General features: G+C 40.6%; 1 protein-coding gene across 2 annotated transcripts in view; it reads left to right on the top strand.

Annotated features, from left to right (window-relative positions):
* si:dkeyp-117b11.1 (B-cell linker protein) overlaps positions 1-14,028 on the top strand; it is a 113,579-nt gene extending 99,551 nt beyond the window's left edge. The window contains exons 14-19 of one of the 2 annotated variants that reach the window (XM_053503168.1): positions 10,208-10,304; positions 10,534-10,565; positions 10,679-10,704; positions 12,481-12,564; positions 13,385-13,543; positions 13,706-14,028. In XM_053503168.1, coding sequence (XP_053359143.1) covers positions 10,208-10,304; positions 10,534-10,565; positions 10,679-10,704; positions 12,481-12,564; positions 13,385-13,543; positions 13,706-13,822 — 515 coding nt within the window. In that variant the 3' untranslated portion in view covers positions 13,823-14,028. The remainder of the gene's footprint in view (positions 1-10,207; positions 10,305-10,533; positions 10,566-10,678; positions 10,705-12,480; positions 12,565-13,384; positions 13,544-13,705) is intronic. The other variant, XM_053503169.1, reaches the window with a different exon arrangement.
* Positions 14,029-16,465: the final 2,437 nt, after the last annotated feature.

Below are 16,465 nucleotides of genomic sequence, written 5' to 3'. Positions count from 1 at the left end.
GTACTGACAAGCAGCCTGCATCCTTTGATCGAAGTAGGCATGGCAGATCGTATGACACTAGCAGTTCACTCATATACTGTGGAGCGAGACCATTTAATGCTTTATATGTCAAAAGTAGTATTTTAAAATCAATGCAAAACTTCACAGGGAGCCAATGAAGTGAAGATAAGATAGGGGTGATGTGCTCATATTTTCTGGTTCTAGTGAGGACTTTCGCTGATGCATTCTGGACTAGCTGAAGCTTGTTTATGCACCTAGTTGAACAACCAAACAGTAAGGCGTTTCAATAGTCCAACCTAGAGGTGATAAAAGCATGAACTAGTTGTTCTGCATTGTTTAGCGACAATATATTCCTTAACTTGGCAATATTTATGAGGTGAAAGAATGCTATCTTGGTAATATTATCATTACATGAGCTTCAATTTAAAAGACTAGAATCTATAATCACACCAAGGTCTCTTACTGTTGCACTAGATAAAACAGAAAGGCAAATGTAAAGTTACAGTGTGATCTAAAATCTTGCTTCTAGCTGCATGCGGTCCTATGACTAGAACTTCTGTCTTTAAGCAGAAGGAAGTTTATTAGCATCCAGTCTCTTATATCCTTTATGCATTGCTCAACTTTAGTAGGCTGTTTTTTTTTCATCTGGTTTTGCTGAGACATATGCCTGCGTGTCGTCAGCATAACAATGAAAACAAATACCATGCTTACGGCTTATGTTGCCCAAAGGAAGCATGTAAAGAGAAAAAAGCAGTGGGCCTAAAACTGAATCCTGAGGAACACCAAACTCCACCAGAGAACATGCAGAATAATCACCATTTAAATCTACATACTGATATCGATCAGTCAAATAGGATCTAAGACAAGAGAGGGCTGTTCCCTAAATTCCTACTACATTTTCTAATCCTATGATCAATACTATCATACTATGATCAATGGTGTCAAAAGCCGCACTGAGGTTGAGTAATACAAGCATAGTTACACAACCCGGATCAGAGGCCAATAGGAGGTCATTTACTACTTTAAGTGCTGTCCTTGTGCTGTGATGAGGCCTAAATACTGACTGATACAGTTTGCTATTTCTATGTAGATATTAGCATAGCTGCTTGGCTACTATATTTTTCAGAATCTTAGAGATAAAGGAGAAGTTTGATATCGGCCTGTAATTGGACAGCTGACACGAGTCGAGGTCAGGTTTCTTAATTATCGGTTTAATAACTGCTAATTTAAAATAGTTTGGCACATACCCAATGCTGAGAAAAGAATTAATTATTTTTAACAGGGTTCTGTTATTTCTGGCACTATCTGTTTGTGAAAATATGTCGGTATAGGATTTAATATACAGGTTGATGAATTTGCAGAAGAGATGAGTGAAATTAGTTCATTCTCTTTAAGGGGAGTAAAGTATTCTAGGTTTCGATCTGACATGATTAGTTTAACATCTGCATCAATTACATTGTCCGGTTTCAAAGCCTCAATTTTATGCCTAATATATTACAATTTTATTATTTAAAAAGTTCATGAAGTCCTCACTATTATAACACCATGTTGTTGTGGAGATTTCTGCAGTGGTCTTATTTCTAGTTCATTTAGCTACAGTATTAAATGAAAATCTAGGATTATTTTTTTTTATTTCCTATAAGAGTTGAAAGATACACTAAGAGCTTTTTTATAGTTCAGGATGCTCTCCTTCCATGCTATTTGAAATACTAACAATTCAGTTTTACGCTATTTACGTTCTAATTTCCAAGCGGTCTGTTTTAAAGTGCGCATGTAATCGTTATACCAGGGAGCAAGTTTTTTTTATCTCTAATAATTTTTCTTTTAACTGGAGCTACATTATCTAAGGTATAACAGAATGTCGACTCTAAATATTCAGTTGCCTGATTGAGTTTTGTGGTGATCCAATCAAAGTTGATAACTCTGGGAGATTACTGATAAAGCTCTGTGTGGTAGTTCATGTGAATGTACCTTTAATACAGTAACGCTGTGCTGTGCATACCTTATTACTATGACACACTTTAATTGAGACAAGATACTGTAGTGATCTGAGATAACTTCAGTCATCTCAGAGAAACTTCTTATACTTAATCCAAACAATATTATTAAATCTAAAGTGTAACCTGCTTCATGAGTGGGTCGTACCAGTATAAACATAAATGAATATTAAAATCTCCAGCAATTAATGCTTTGTCTACAGAAATGACTAGGTTTAAGAGGAAATCTGCAAATTTACAAAGAAATTCAGAGTACGGCCCTGGGGGTCTGTAAATGATAATTAGCGGGATCGATGGAGCTGACTTAATCTTTGTAGCTACACTTGTTGTGTTACTATAGAGAACTTTAAATGCATTAAATTTGTGTCTTTGTTTTTGTATGATAGACAGATTATCATGGTAAATAACTACGACGCCTCCTCCTCTACCAGTTAGCTGAGGCTGGTGTGTGGCTGTATCCAGAAGGACAAGCTTCATTTAAAGCTACATACTCGTCCTGTTTAATTCAGGTTTAAGCGACCATAACCTGTTGTAAGCTATGTTGCCACGTCTCATTGGGATGGGACCAGAGCATACTTCTTCATCTGGCATTTTGCTAGTTTAAACACCTCTGTAAAGTTACCCTTACTAACCTCTGACTGACAAAGGCGTATATCATTAGCTCCAGCATGTACCACTATCTTTAAGAACCTATGCTGTCCTAGAACCCTAAGATTACCTACTATGTCCGGTGCTCTGGATACACCTAACCACTGCCGCTGGTGCCCCTAAAGGCCTAGATAATTTCACATGCCTCAGTATAGAGTCTCCTAAAAACAGAGCTCTTTCAGGTTTCTCACTGGGTACATCACTGAGGAGAGCAAACCTGTTGGACACGTGAAGCGCAGAAGAGAGTTAGAGGAGTGCATCCGATGGGCTAGCCTTAGCGTTAGTGGGTCGTCACCCACTCGCCCTGCTGTGAGGGCTCTAATGCTGGAGTCGGGGGTTGGTTATCTCCGCCTGCGGCACCCAGACTTTCCGCTACGGGGATAACACTGCTCTAGCGCTATCTAACCCTCTCTAAAGTCTGGATCCAATCCTCTACTGCTGATATCTTCTCCGTCAGAGTGCTCACTAACACACACCTATCACAAGTAAATTTTTCACTAACGACGAAGAATGTCTAAACATCCTGCACTCCACACACTGAAAAAGCTTAATATTATCCATTATAGCGTACCTGAGTCAGAGTTTAGTTGTTTGGAGTTGAATTCCATTTGTTGTTTTTTAGACAAAGGAACTCATGCATTCTCCAAAAAGGAAAAAAAAACGGAAAAAAAGGAAATGTCCAATAGTATGAAAACTAGTTGCTATTAATATTATTATTGTATAAACGGAAAGCTATATAATTTAAACGCTACAAACGTAAAACTTCTCCGAACCACGTGACGCCAGCTGAACGCATTTTTTCAAATTGCTCGCTCACGCACCGTTGAGGGCGACGTAACACACTCTGAGGTCCTCTAATCCCTCCCCTCTGAGAGAGCTCGACAACCAGCTCTCTGTAGACCTCCTGCTGCAGGAGGTTACAGCATCACCTGGGAATCGAACCAGCAACTTTCGAATGATAGGGCAAGCACTTTACCACTGTGCCACTTGGAGGCCCCATTATTAATATAATTTTTTAGGGGGGAATTTAACTATGTTGTCACTTAATGATATGTGATAACATGGTGTGTATTCCCGTCTCTGTGTGCATGAAGTTTCCATGTTCTCCCTGTGCTTGGTGGGTTTACTCCCACAGTCCAAAGACCTGCAGATTAAGTATGGAATGTGCAGCAGCAGCGTCATGGAGTGTGCTGTAGCGCAGCCACATAAAGGGGCATGTTAACTAACAGGGTAATGGATTAAGGAGCTAATGCTGCTCACCTGTGCACGGAAATATGCCCGATCTGGTTTTACTTGTCCCCATAGACAGTGTTGGTCACAGGGTAAGCTCTCGCGAGCATGCGCGATTGCAGCGCGAGAGAACCCGGAAGCGGTGTCGGGTCACGTGTGCCGGTATAAAGCCGGAATCGGCAAGCGGCCCGAGAGATTTACCCAGCGCACTGTTTTTCCTGAGAGAGAGTTTGTTGGATGGTTCTGAAGGAGTACTTTTCCCCGGTTGGATTATTCCTCATAGACACTAACAATTCACCTCTCGTTCCGTTGCTCGAGCTCCCAGATTTGTCATCAATACCTTATTACAATAACATTGACCCTGGACAATCATACACGCACTCACACACCCGCATACATCACACACATTGTTTATATTTGTATATTTTGGTGCACCTTGTTTGTTTGTTTGTTGGTTTGTTTTGTTTAATACACTTTGGTTTGGTTTATACATAGTTATTGTGAAGTGTTGTTTAAAACCCCGTATTTTGATTCTCGACCCCGTAGCAAAGTAACTAGTGGTTTAATTAAATCCAAGCGTTACATATTTACAAGTTTTCGAGTTTTTTCCGGTTTTGTGTGTCTTGGCAGAACAAAATGGACGCTAACATCGCTAATGCTAACGGTGCCATGCAGGCCGACCTTGCTGTAGCTAATAATGTGCTGGAGGATGTAGATGATGCATTTGTTACACGCCATAACCCTACAGCTGAAGCATCATTGAATAGTTCACTATATATATCTGACAGACATGATAATAATGATGTTGTGTCTGATATTAATGTTGTGCATACATTGCAAACTGAACTAAATCAATGCAAAGAGGATATGGTGGCGCTTACAGACAAAGTGAACACGTTGGAGCAGGATTTTAGACAATCCATAAACAGCAGTCTGAACAGAGAAAGCAGTTTTCAGGACGCAGTAGCGTCCCAGTAGCCCTAGGAAGGCTGGAGCGCTACTGCCAAGAGGCCCTGGAAAAACTGGAAAGAGCTGTCACTGACTGTTTTCTGCGACGTGACGTAATCTGGGAAAACCAGATGAAAAAACTGCGGCTCACGAGTACGCCCACCATTCAAAGGTTAAAGGCCTACACCCCTGCATCTCCCCAATCTCCTGTTCTACATTCCCCCAGCACTGCGATCACAGCATCTACGGCAAAGGTAAAGCGCATAAGCAGTCATGAAACATACGACATTCCTCCGTGTGTTCAACCACACTCTTCTGCTCAGCTTACCTCCTCACTTTCACCCTCTTCTTCTTCCTTTTATGGCCGACCACCCGATGTTCTTAACTTCATCGAACAGTGTGAAAACTATCTGGAGATCAGACCACTGCCCAGCCCAGAACTGCTAGGAACCCTCAGCACGGTGCTACGAGGACCTGCTCTGAGCTGGTGGAAGAGAAAGGCAAGGTGAAGGACTGGAAGTCTTTTAAACAGACATTTATGGCGGCTTTCTTACCTGATGACTACCTCACAGAAGTTGAAGAAAACGTAAGGTACAGCAGCCTAGTCAACGCCTTAGAGACTTCGCATATGACTACCGCGCCCTCTGTATGAAGTGGAAGCCTGATATCTCTGAGGAAGAACTAGTGGGGCGAATCCTGAATAACATCAACCCAAGAGTGGCAGGATGTCTGCGAGGAACAGTAAATACCATGGAACAGCTTGTGAAGATAGGTTCTAGGGTGGAAAAAGACTGCAAGAGCTCCAAAGACTACTGGCAGAAGGTGGACTCTCAGCACAACAAGGAAAAGAGTCATAAGAAGGCAGGTGAGTGAGTTCCTTCAAAGCACGCAGCGGGACTCTCCATTGCTCAACCTCTGGCAACTCCTTGGCTTCTCCTGGTTCCAGTAACAGTGCAAGGAAGGAAGGTGAATGCTGTGGTCGATACAGGAAGCTCCTACACGTTGATGAGGGAACATCTATGGAGGCAGCTCTGCAAACAGGAGGCCAGGTGTAATGTTCCTTCTCCTCAGAAGTTTGTTATGGCTGATGGAAAAACACACCAGGTGCAAACCCAGAGACGGCTCCATTACATCTGGCACACTATCGAATGTGGGCTGGACACTTACATCAGGAGCAACTCTCACCTGGCCTTCCCTCTGATCGTGGGGCTGGACTTCTTAAAAGCCACAGGAGCCACCTTGGACGTCGCACGCGGGGAGTACGGCTGAAAACAGAGGAGGGAGTCTCATATCATCCCTTCATAACATCCCAACCCCACTCTGCGCCATCTAAGTCAGCTCAAAGGAGACACACTCATCTCCCGGCTACAGCTAATCTGTATCTAGCCTTACCTGTGACTCCTGTTGATCTCCTATGTGCAGTGTATCACCCTTAAAGAAAAAATGATAGAAGATCAAGTCGACCAGATGCTGAAGGACAACATCATCGAACCTTCATGTTCGTCATGGTCATCACCCATTGTGTTAGTACCTAAACCCGATGGGACTTACCGTTTCTGTGTGGATTTTAGAAAGTTGGACTGCAAGACCAAACCTGATGCATATCCAATGCCATTAATACACAACATCATTGAATCACTGGATGGCGCCTCCTGGTTCTCAACATTGGATCTGCAATCCGGTTACTGGCAGGTGGAGATAGAGAGAGACAGCTGTGAGAAGACCGCCTTCATCACTTAAGCTGCTTTGCGGCAATGAAAATTGCTAAAAGCGCTATACAAATAAAATTGAATTGAATTGAATCACTACCAAAGGTCTGTTTCAATTCCGGTCCATGCCCTACGGACTCAGAAATGCAGCTGCAACGTTCCAACGACCTGATGGAGAAAGTCTTGGCGGATCTAAGAGGAAAATATTGCTTTGTCTATATAGATGACATCATTATCTTTTCACAATCACTAGAACAACATAGAATGCATCTCAACGCAGTATTTTCCAGACTCACCCAAGCCAACCTCTCCCTCAACATGAAGAAGTGTCATTTCTTCAAAAGGCGGCTGAAGTTCCTTAACTTAACATGTCATCTCTGAAGAAGGTATGCAGTTAGACCCGGAGAAAACAAAGGCGGTGGCAGAATATCCTCCTCCTCAAGACTTAAAATCTCTTTAACGTTTTCTGGGTCTCGCCGGCTGGTATCACAAGTTCATTCCCCACTTTGCAGACATAACAGCTCCATTGAATAATTTAAAAAGTAAGGGAGTAAAATGGGAGTGGACCTAAGAATGCCAGAACAGCATGGATGTCATCAAACACGAACTTCAAAACCCACCAGTACTAATACAACCGAACCTAAATCTGCCATTCCAATTACACACCGACGCCAGCGAAGTGGGCCTGGGAGCCATCCTGCTCGTTCTCCTTAGCAGAAGGAGAACGAGCAGTAGCTTACGCCTCAGGAATGTTGAGAGGAGCTGAGCGGAATTACTCCACGTCAGAAAAGGAGTGTTTGGCCGTGGTCTGGGCTGTAGAAAAATGGAGGCACTATCTAGAAAGTCGCGCTTTCGAGGTCTTTACCGACCATGCTGCCCTGTCATGGGCCTTCAACTGCCCGAAAACCAGATCTCGTCTCACCCGATGGACGTTACGCCTACAACAGTTCGTTTTTACAGTACATCATAGAAAAGGCTGTTTAAATCTGGGACCAGATGCGCTATCCCGAGCGCCCCCGCCGTTAAAAGTGGGCACTGCTCCATGTCTTGCCATCACCACCACCAAATGTTCATCGACTTACCTAACGACCTGTGTGAGATAACTCAAGCCCAACATAAGGACCCCACCATCACGAAGCTGCTCTCGAAAGACCAGCCACGAAGCACTCGAGATCAGAGGGTCTCTTTCGAACGTCACCAAGGGGCGTTATATCGCCGGGTACCAGTAAGACACAGAGAGAAATTTCAGCTAGTTGCCCCCAGTCATAAATACCAAACTTTCTACACTACTATCATGACAATCCCTTGGGAGGACACCTGGGGCAACTAAAAACTCTGCTGAGGTTACTAGATGTGGCATGGTGGCCCACGGTGCGGAAAAACGTCTGGCACTATGTGAGAACTTGCAGCGTCTGTCAACAGTATAAAATGGAAAACACTAGACCTAGTGGGCTACTACAGAGCACGGAGGTTCCAGAGCCAGGACACACCGTGGGATTGGACATCATCGGTCCTTTTCCCCGAAGTAAAAGGCAAAATAAATATCTTTTGGTGGTGGTAGATTATTTCACCAAATGGGTGGAGATGTTTCTCCTCAGGGATGTGAAGACGCCAAAACTGGTGAAAGTGCTAAGAGAGGAAATCTTTACTAGATGGGGAGTTCCCAAATATCTAGTATCCGATCGAGTTACAGTGCAATAGAATGATGCTGCAGTGATACTGTCCATCTTTTAAAGTGCAGTAGTGCAAAAGTAGTCCTTTTCTATGTAAACATAACCCAGAATGTGTGACCCAGAATATGTAAACATTAGCCAGAATACGCAACCAAAAACCTAAATGTGCAAACATATATGTTTGTGTATTCAGCCAGTCATATGCAAATGTGCAAATGTTCAGTGGTTGGTTTGGTGTGGAAACAGAAGTCCAATCAGTTGAGTTCTAGGTAGAGTTTTGGTTGTGAGTCACTGTTAAAGTCCCCCGCCACAATAACGCAGCGTCCTGGTGTTGTGTTTGGTGCTGTGTGAGTGCCTTATGCAGCTCGCATAAGGCAGTGTTTGAGTCCGCTTGAGGTGGAATATAAACAGCGCTAATTATGACTGATGTAAACTTTCGAGGAAGGTAAAAAAAGACCACATTTGATAGTCAGTAGTTTCAGGTTGGGTGTTCAGGAACATGTGAGAGGAACAACGCTCGCGCTGTTGCACCAGCTGCTGTTCATCATTAAGCACACAACGCCTCCCCTTGATTTCCCTGAGTCCCGTGTCCTGTCCATGCGGTGAACCGAGAAGAACTCAGCCGGATAGATGCTTGGCGTGGTCTGCTTCATGTTTTGGTAAAGCAGAGGAGATTGCAGTCCCAAATGTCTTTTTGAAACTTTACCCTGACCCTGAGGTCATCCAGTTTGGAGAAAACACAGTTTCATACACTGGAGAGCAGATTCTAGGCAGAGATGTGCAGTGTAGTAGAGGTTTGCGCAGGACTGTTTTTTTTAGTCCCGCTCCAGCCCGCTCCCGCAAGGTTTTATCCCGCACCCACTCGCTCCCGCTATTTATCACTCTTTGTTCACCCGCTGCCTGCTTAGAATTATTTTCTTTCCGACCCGACCGCTCCCGCTAAATGTCTATCTATTTCCAGAATCTCACATTTAAACCGAAAGAGAGGGATAACAAAAAAAACTGTAGGTTGTACAGCAATATATTTTATTTTTATTCTTCCCTTCAAGAATGGTTAATACGGAAAATGTGTTGCAGGGGTGAAAAATGCAGAAACAATGTACAACATATAAATATGACATTTTTTGTCAACACGGTAGCTTAGGAAAGGTGTAGCTGAAAACAAAAATTACATCTGCCAGATATGCTGTTCAGAAAGGACGTCGGAAACGGTATATTATTAGACCGCCTGCTCCCGTCCAAAGCACCAGTTTCCGAATGCTACCGCGTTTTGTTTATAAATTTATTCCCGCGCCGCAAAAAATCTTGTCGGGTCCCGCATGTCCCGCGGGAATGCAGACCTCTACAGTGTAGCTCTCAGCCTGTTCCTGATGCCAGCTCATTTTCCCACGGTGCCGTCGCTTCGGGTCGTGTCCTTTGCTGTCCCTCAGGGTCTCATTTAGCCAACTTAAGTATGGGATTAAAAACGTCAAATTGTGAGTACATTGTAAACCAATAGAAATAAGAATATCCCTATTGTACCTAATGTACTCAACTGTGAAGACTTTACCAGTTTAGAATTGCTGGAAGTTAACTTAAAAAAACAGCGAAAGAGGTCGGAACAATCGTGATGGCAGCCACCCTCACTGGCGTCATCTTAGAACTAGAGGTAGATTTATTAAATGCAAGGTACCAAGCATGTTTAACCTACAATACCTTAATTAGAATAAAATTGATGAGATTGGTACAATTGTTTTTGGTATTATTTTACTAATCTTTGTCAGGTTGCAAATGCATATGCAGTTCCAAATCAGGGCTTTATTTAAAAGACAGGCAAACAGATTGAAATTGTGAAATAAGAGCAAAAGTCAATGTCTGGCAAAAAAAGTCAGAAAATCATAAATCAAATATAACAGGCATAAATATAAGGCTTTGTGTATCTCATAAACACCCAGCAAGGTCATAGCTTAACATCAGCCGACGAGGCTGCAATAGTAAAATGGGAGATTTCTCTTCATTTCAGATGTGAAGAGCCTCACCATTCCTCCCCACATGGCATTATCTACCCAAAACATGAAACCTTCTCTTGCCATCGAGGCCATGAAAGAGACCAAGCCCAGGTAAAAAAAAACACACACACGCATACACACATCTGTTTTGCATAAAAGTTAGATGTCCATAAACTTCACTTACAACTTACAAAAGAGCAGTTATTCTTCAGGGATTATTTAGACAGCCAGGACTGAGGAAAGGAATACACAACTGAATGTGCTATTTGTTACCTTTAACAATCAGTCTCTGGCATATACTGATGCACTGAATTTGAAATTCACTGATTTTTTTTTTCAGCTCACCCATTTCTCCTGCTACAGACAGTATTGGTAAGATTATATTTCTTTTACTGTAGTTCATTTATTTTTGTCTTTTCTTGTCCCTGCTTTCCTAAAGTCTGTCTCACTCCCACTTTTTTTTTTTTTTTTTTTTTTTTTTACAGTACCAGGGACATACCATGAAGAACAGGTAAAAATCCTGTATGCATGGGCTGCAACTTCAATCATTTTCACCTAAGTCAGGAGTGTTCTCTGCTGTCTTGAGAATCTGCTAAGTCATAACTCCTTTACTTGATGTGGGTAGCATAAAGTCCCTTCTACATTTTACTTAATCTCTTACTGTCCTTTTTCTGGTAGGGCAGTTTCTTTTAAAATTAGGTGGAGTTGTTGATCTGTGGCTATAAGTGTGTATAACATACCCAGATGGTGCATTTTGCCGGGTATAACAGTAGCCATAAAACATAAATAACATAGGGTGGTGAAATTGACTTGTGTATGTGTATGTATATACACACACACACAATATAATATATAATATATACACCGTGTTATATATAGTACACTAATACGGTGTTTGACTTTCTTTCGCCTTTAGAACTGCCCTAATTCTACGTGGTATTGATTCAACAAGGTGCTGAAAGCATTCTTTAGAAATGTTGGTCCATATTGATAGGATAGCATCTTGCAGTTGATGGAGATTTGTGGGATGCACATCCAGGGCACGAAGCTGCCGTTCCACCACATCCCAAAGATGGTTATTTCAGTCAAAGTTGCTCTTCTATCAGCTTGAATTAGTCAGCCCATTCTCCTCTGACCTCTAGCATCAACAAGACATTTTCGCCCACAGGACTGCCGCATACTGGATGTTTTTTCCTTTTCACACCATTCTTTGTAAACACTAGAAATGGTTATGCGTGAAAATCCCAGTAACAGAGCAGATTGTGAAATACTCAGACCGTCCCGTCTGGCACCAACAACCATGCCACGCTCAAAATTGCTTAAATCACCTTTCTTTCCCATTCTGATATTCAGTTTGGAGTTCAGGAGATTGTCTTGACCCACATCCCAAAATGCATTGAAGCAACTGCCATGTGATTGGTTGATTAGATAATTGCATTAATGAGAAATTGAACAGGTGTTCCTAATAATCCTTTAGGTGAGTGTATGTATATAATACTTATTGACCTCACTGTTTGCTGCAAGTAGATAATTTAAGTTTGGCTTTTTATTCATAAGTCCAACGAGGACTCAAACAGGCATTGAAATTTTTATTTGACAGTAACCTTCAACCCAGCATTTTTTTTTTCTGGATTCAAAATGTTGTTGTTGCATGCAGAAAAAAGGTTTTCTCTGTAGCAGTTCATTAATTTTATACATGCAACACACTATAGTTTTTTGCCGCCTGACGTTATCATTTGCCAAAGACTGTACCCAGCCGCAGAAGCCCATCGCTGTGCCATTAACACTGATGTAACCAACATGCTAAATAATGGCAAAATAGAATCCACCAGCCCCTGGAGAAGCCCCATCATTATGGTATGGAAGTCCTGATTGACTCATAAAGCCGGTGAGGTTGATACAATACTTCGCAACACGCACAAACTCGCACAGTACACAGGACTTGGGACTATACATCTATTCACACACACACACACACCAAAATATTTTGTACTGTATATAGTTGTAAATATTTGTATTTTGTGCACTGCAGTGTCTGGTTTGCATAATACACATTTGGGTTTGCTTATGTTGAGTGTTGCTTTTTTTGATTGGCTACCGGAAGGGTGATCAGAACTTTGCATCGTGAAATCCAGCCAAAACTTTGGCTCAGAAATTAAAAAAAATTAAAGTTTGTATGCTAATGGTCCACTGTATAAATCTATTTTTTGTATGTTCTTCACAAGTTTATGGAATTACTTTTTCCATAATCTGTCACTAAATAAATCTAGTAACATGTATTTTACAGGAGTTAGAACTGCAAGACAAAGAGTGGTTTGCTGGGATATGTGGACGCAAAACTGCAGAGGAGGCCTTACTGAAAGTCAATAAGGTAAGCAGCTTTTACATAGTTACACCACATAAATCCTGCACTTTAAACTGTGCCATAAAGTGCACTAAAATTTAACACAATTCACTAAACAGTTCAAGTTAACAAAAGTCCAGTTGCATTTTAAATTATATTAAATAATAAAACTTAAGACTTTTTACCCTGGATTAATTTTTTATAATGGCCCCGTGACCATGGCATTTCAGATGGCTCATGTGAGATGTGATAACTGCCAGGGTTCCTTGAATCACTGCTGACCTGGTGGGGATTTTTTTAGGGAAAAGTTATGGGTGAAATGTATGAAATGGCATTAGGTTCACAAAGCATGTTATTGACAAAATGAGAGCATTCTGCAAATTAATATTCCTAGAGCTTTGTGACAACCACCTGATACACAAGATTGAAATACTCAAATTTAGGCAGGAATCCTGGGTTTGTCATAAGGCCATCTAGAACCAAGCCAATTAGCAATGAATGCAGTACTCCCACTCTTTTCCTGCAACACACAAAAATCTGTCTATAATGGTGCGTATTTTAAAACATATCCCTAGTGAGCTTGTATTCTCAGATGGAAAAAAAATATATTAAATACGTCAGATTAAAAATTAGCAAGGCCCTGGGCCCCAAAAGCCGGACAGAAGACAGAATTAGAAAGAATTATACCCATGCTAGTTAAGGACATAAGACATAAGAAGGGACAAATAGCAATTTTGCATGTGTGTGCATAAATATGATAGAGTGAGTGTACTGTCCCCAGCCAGTAAGAGTTTTATTCTGATTAAATATTTTGTGAATGTGTTTTTTTTTTTTTTTCCTGGATTAGGATGGCTCCTTTATGGTTAGATGCAGCACAGCTCAGAATGCACAACAACCTTTTACTCTAGTCGTGCTTTTTAATCAGAAAGTCTACAACATTCCTGTGCGCTTCCTGAAGGACTCTCGCAGCTACGCCCTGGGCAAAGAGGGGAAAAAATGTGAGGAGGTAAAGCTTAAACACATTGTGTTTTCGATAACTTATTTTATTGCCTCTTAGTGTTCCCTTTTACAATGTAATTTATTTGCTTGAATTTTACTTAGTTTATAGTTAATACAAGCTATAAAAAGAACTGTATACTGAAACTAAATTCTGTTTGTCACCTCTCAGCTTTTTGGCAGCCTACAGGAGATGATTTGCCATCATAAGGATAACCCTCTTTTGCTGATTGACAGCAAGAGTCAGGCCAAACATACCACTTACCTTACATACCCTGTACACCTGTAACACATTAAAATTCATGAAAATAGGTATATATTATCAACACTCTTACATATCTAGTTAGGAAAGCTCAATTTCAGACCAACAAAACATTTATATTGTGGATATATGCAATATACACTATTCCTATTATTTTTTCTTTCATTTTGCATAATGTGAATGCACATAATAGCATTTTTAAAAATAAATTACTTAATGCAATACTTAAATAAACTGGCAAAAATTTTAATTACTTCTATAGTGATCTAGTTATTCTTGTTAGATATATGAGCATAAATGCTTGTAACTCTGTTGTTTAGTTAATATCTTTATTGATGAATCAGGAACATCTGGAGAGGAGAAGGTGTCAAGACCACTGGTAACTCAGGAGTGCCATGTAGCACTGAGTGTTGGCTCAGAGGGCTAAGGCACTGTGTTACTGATCAGAAGATTGTCAGTTTAATCTCTGCTCAAAGCCAGATTAACCTTAGATGAAGTTCTGGTCATATTTTGTTGTCTAAACAATAATAGATCTCCGCCCTGCGATGGATTGGTACCCTGTCCAGGGTGTACCCTGCCTCTTGCCCTAAGCCTCCTGGGATAGGCTTCAGGTCCCCGCGACGCTGAATACAGGATAAAGCGGTATAGAAGATGAGTGAGTGAGTGAGTAATAGATCTCCAGGTATTGATATAATATTAAATTCAGAGGTTAAAATATTTGCAAAAAAACTCACTCCTTTCCTTTGCAATATGTTTTTAGAACGCATTATGGACAAGCTGCTCAATATGGCCACACTTGTAATTATTTGTAAATACTTGTAATTATTACTTGTAAATAATTATAATTTATACACTTTCATATTTCATATTTATACATATTTCCTCACTTTCAAAAACTTTTAAACTTGATTCCAAACCCTGGGACTCTGAAACCTGCTACTGATACAATTAAAACATTCTTCAGTGCAGCTGGGCTTTATTTGAATATCAATAAATGCTCCTTCCTCTCAAGTTACAATGTTCTCTAATATTCCTCTAAAAGATTAAATAACCTACTGCACCTTGGAATTGTTATAAACAAAATCAGGACACCAGATTCCCTTCAAATGTAATCAATTTAAAGGCAGAGGTAGAAAAAAATATTTAAAGGATTTTTTTTTTTTTTTTTTTTGCTGCATGTAGACCTATTCTTTAACTTTATTACTTAACTACACTTTTTTGGCAAATTATTTTTATTGAACAATGATACAATGTACACACTTTTTATTGTCTGTGGCGCATCTCGCGGCAACACCATTTGGGTTTGTGCTTATTCTTTAAAGGATTTTTGAGCTGCAGCTTCTTTAGAGCTGCAGGTAGTAGCGGATAAAGTCAAGAAAAACATTGTAGTTAAATGAATTCATAATTACAGTGCTAAAATTACAGTAAAATCTACAGTAAATCTTATTAGGATCGAATTTAAGCAAAGTAAATGTGTGTATCATATGTATCTATGGAAGTCAAGATGGCGCCAATGTGTTTGGCCGGCTGATTGTCACTCTATTTAATATGGGTGCTGTTTAGCCTGTGCTATTTCACCATGCTTGAGATGTGGCCAAGAACTTATGAATATGATCAGCAAATGCTTGTAGATATCGAGACTTCATCTACTAATTTTGGCTTTGAGTTAAAGTGTGGTTTTCAGTCAAACCGCTCTTTAATTTGGATAAACATTCCGGAGCATCTGTGCCAGTGGCCTATTGCCTTTACTCACAAGAACCGCATGGTAAATGAGGCAGGATTGCTGTCAGGATGAGGCGCCTGGTCGTTGTGTGTTTTTTTCAGTGTCTTTTACTGGTCATATCATTTTGACTGAGGTCCAAAAGAGTTTTGAGGTACAGCTTTCGCTCTTTGGTACAGCAATATTGTGGTTTACAGACCTCCTCAGTATATTGCTTTTTTGAGCGAATTTGCAGATTTCTTGGGGAATATAGTAACCAGATATAATAAAATTTTATTGCTGGGAGACTTTAATATTCATAAATCTTGTCCGGGTAAGCCTACTTTTGTAATCTTATGGACTCTTTTTTTAGTTCTCCCAATGGGCAGATAACCCCACGCATACGCATGGTCATATGCTGGATCTAGTATTCTCACGTTTTCTTTATCGCAGACAGACATTGGAAACCCTGTTTTATTTTTACCACAAATATGTGATTTTTGCTGCTACCCTTACTTAATGTCTACAACAGCTCAGGCTCGTTTGGTTCGTCACTTCTCTCCAACAGCCTGTGAAGTCTTTGATAGAGCTTATAAACCAGCTCTTATAAAGTTCTGATGCCACTGTGTTTTTTGAGAACTTCAATAAATCATGCTTGGGCATTATTAATAACATTGCGCCTTTAAAGTTAAAACGCTCATCTAAACGCAAATCTGCCCCTTGGTTTGATGACGCTATTTGCTCACTTAGACACAATTTTAGATGAGCAGAACATAAATGGAAAAAGGATAAGTTGCAGATATCCTATGACTTCTTAAGGGATTCCTTGTCTGTGTTTTAGAGAGCTGTTAAGTCTGCCAAATCTAAATTTATTGCAGAAATTATCTAAAATAAAAATAGCAGCAGCCAAAGCTTTTATTCTCTATTATTGACGCTATCTTAAATCCTGTTGTTGATGTTTTTCCTATCGT

The sequence above is a fragment of the Clarias gariepinus genome, chromosome 9 (genome assembly GCF_024256425.1).
Source record: "Clarias gariepinus isolate MV-2021 ecotype Netherlands chromosome 9, CGAR_prim_01v2, whole genome shotgun sequence".
Classification (NCBI taxonomy): Eukaryota; Metazoa; Chordata; class Actinopteri; order Siluriformes; family Clariidae; genus Clarias; species Clarias gariepinus.
The sequence above is the reverse complement of the archived record's forward strand: the minus strand, read 5'-3'. Positions and strand labels throughout refer to the sequence as shown.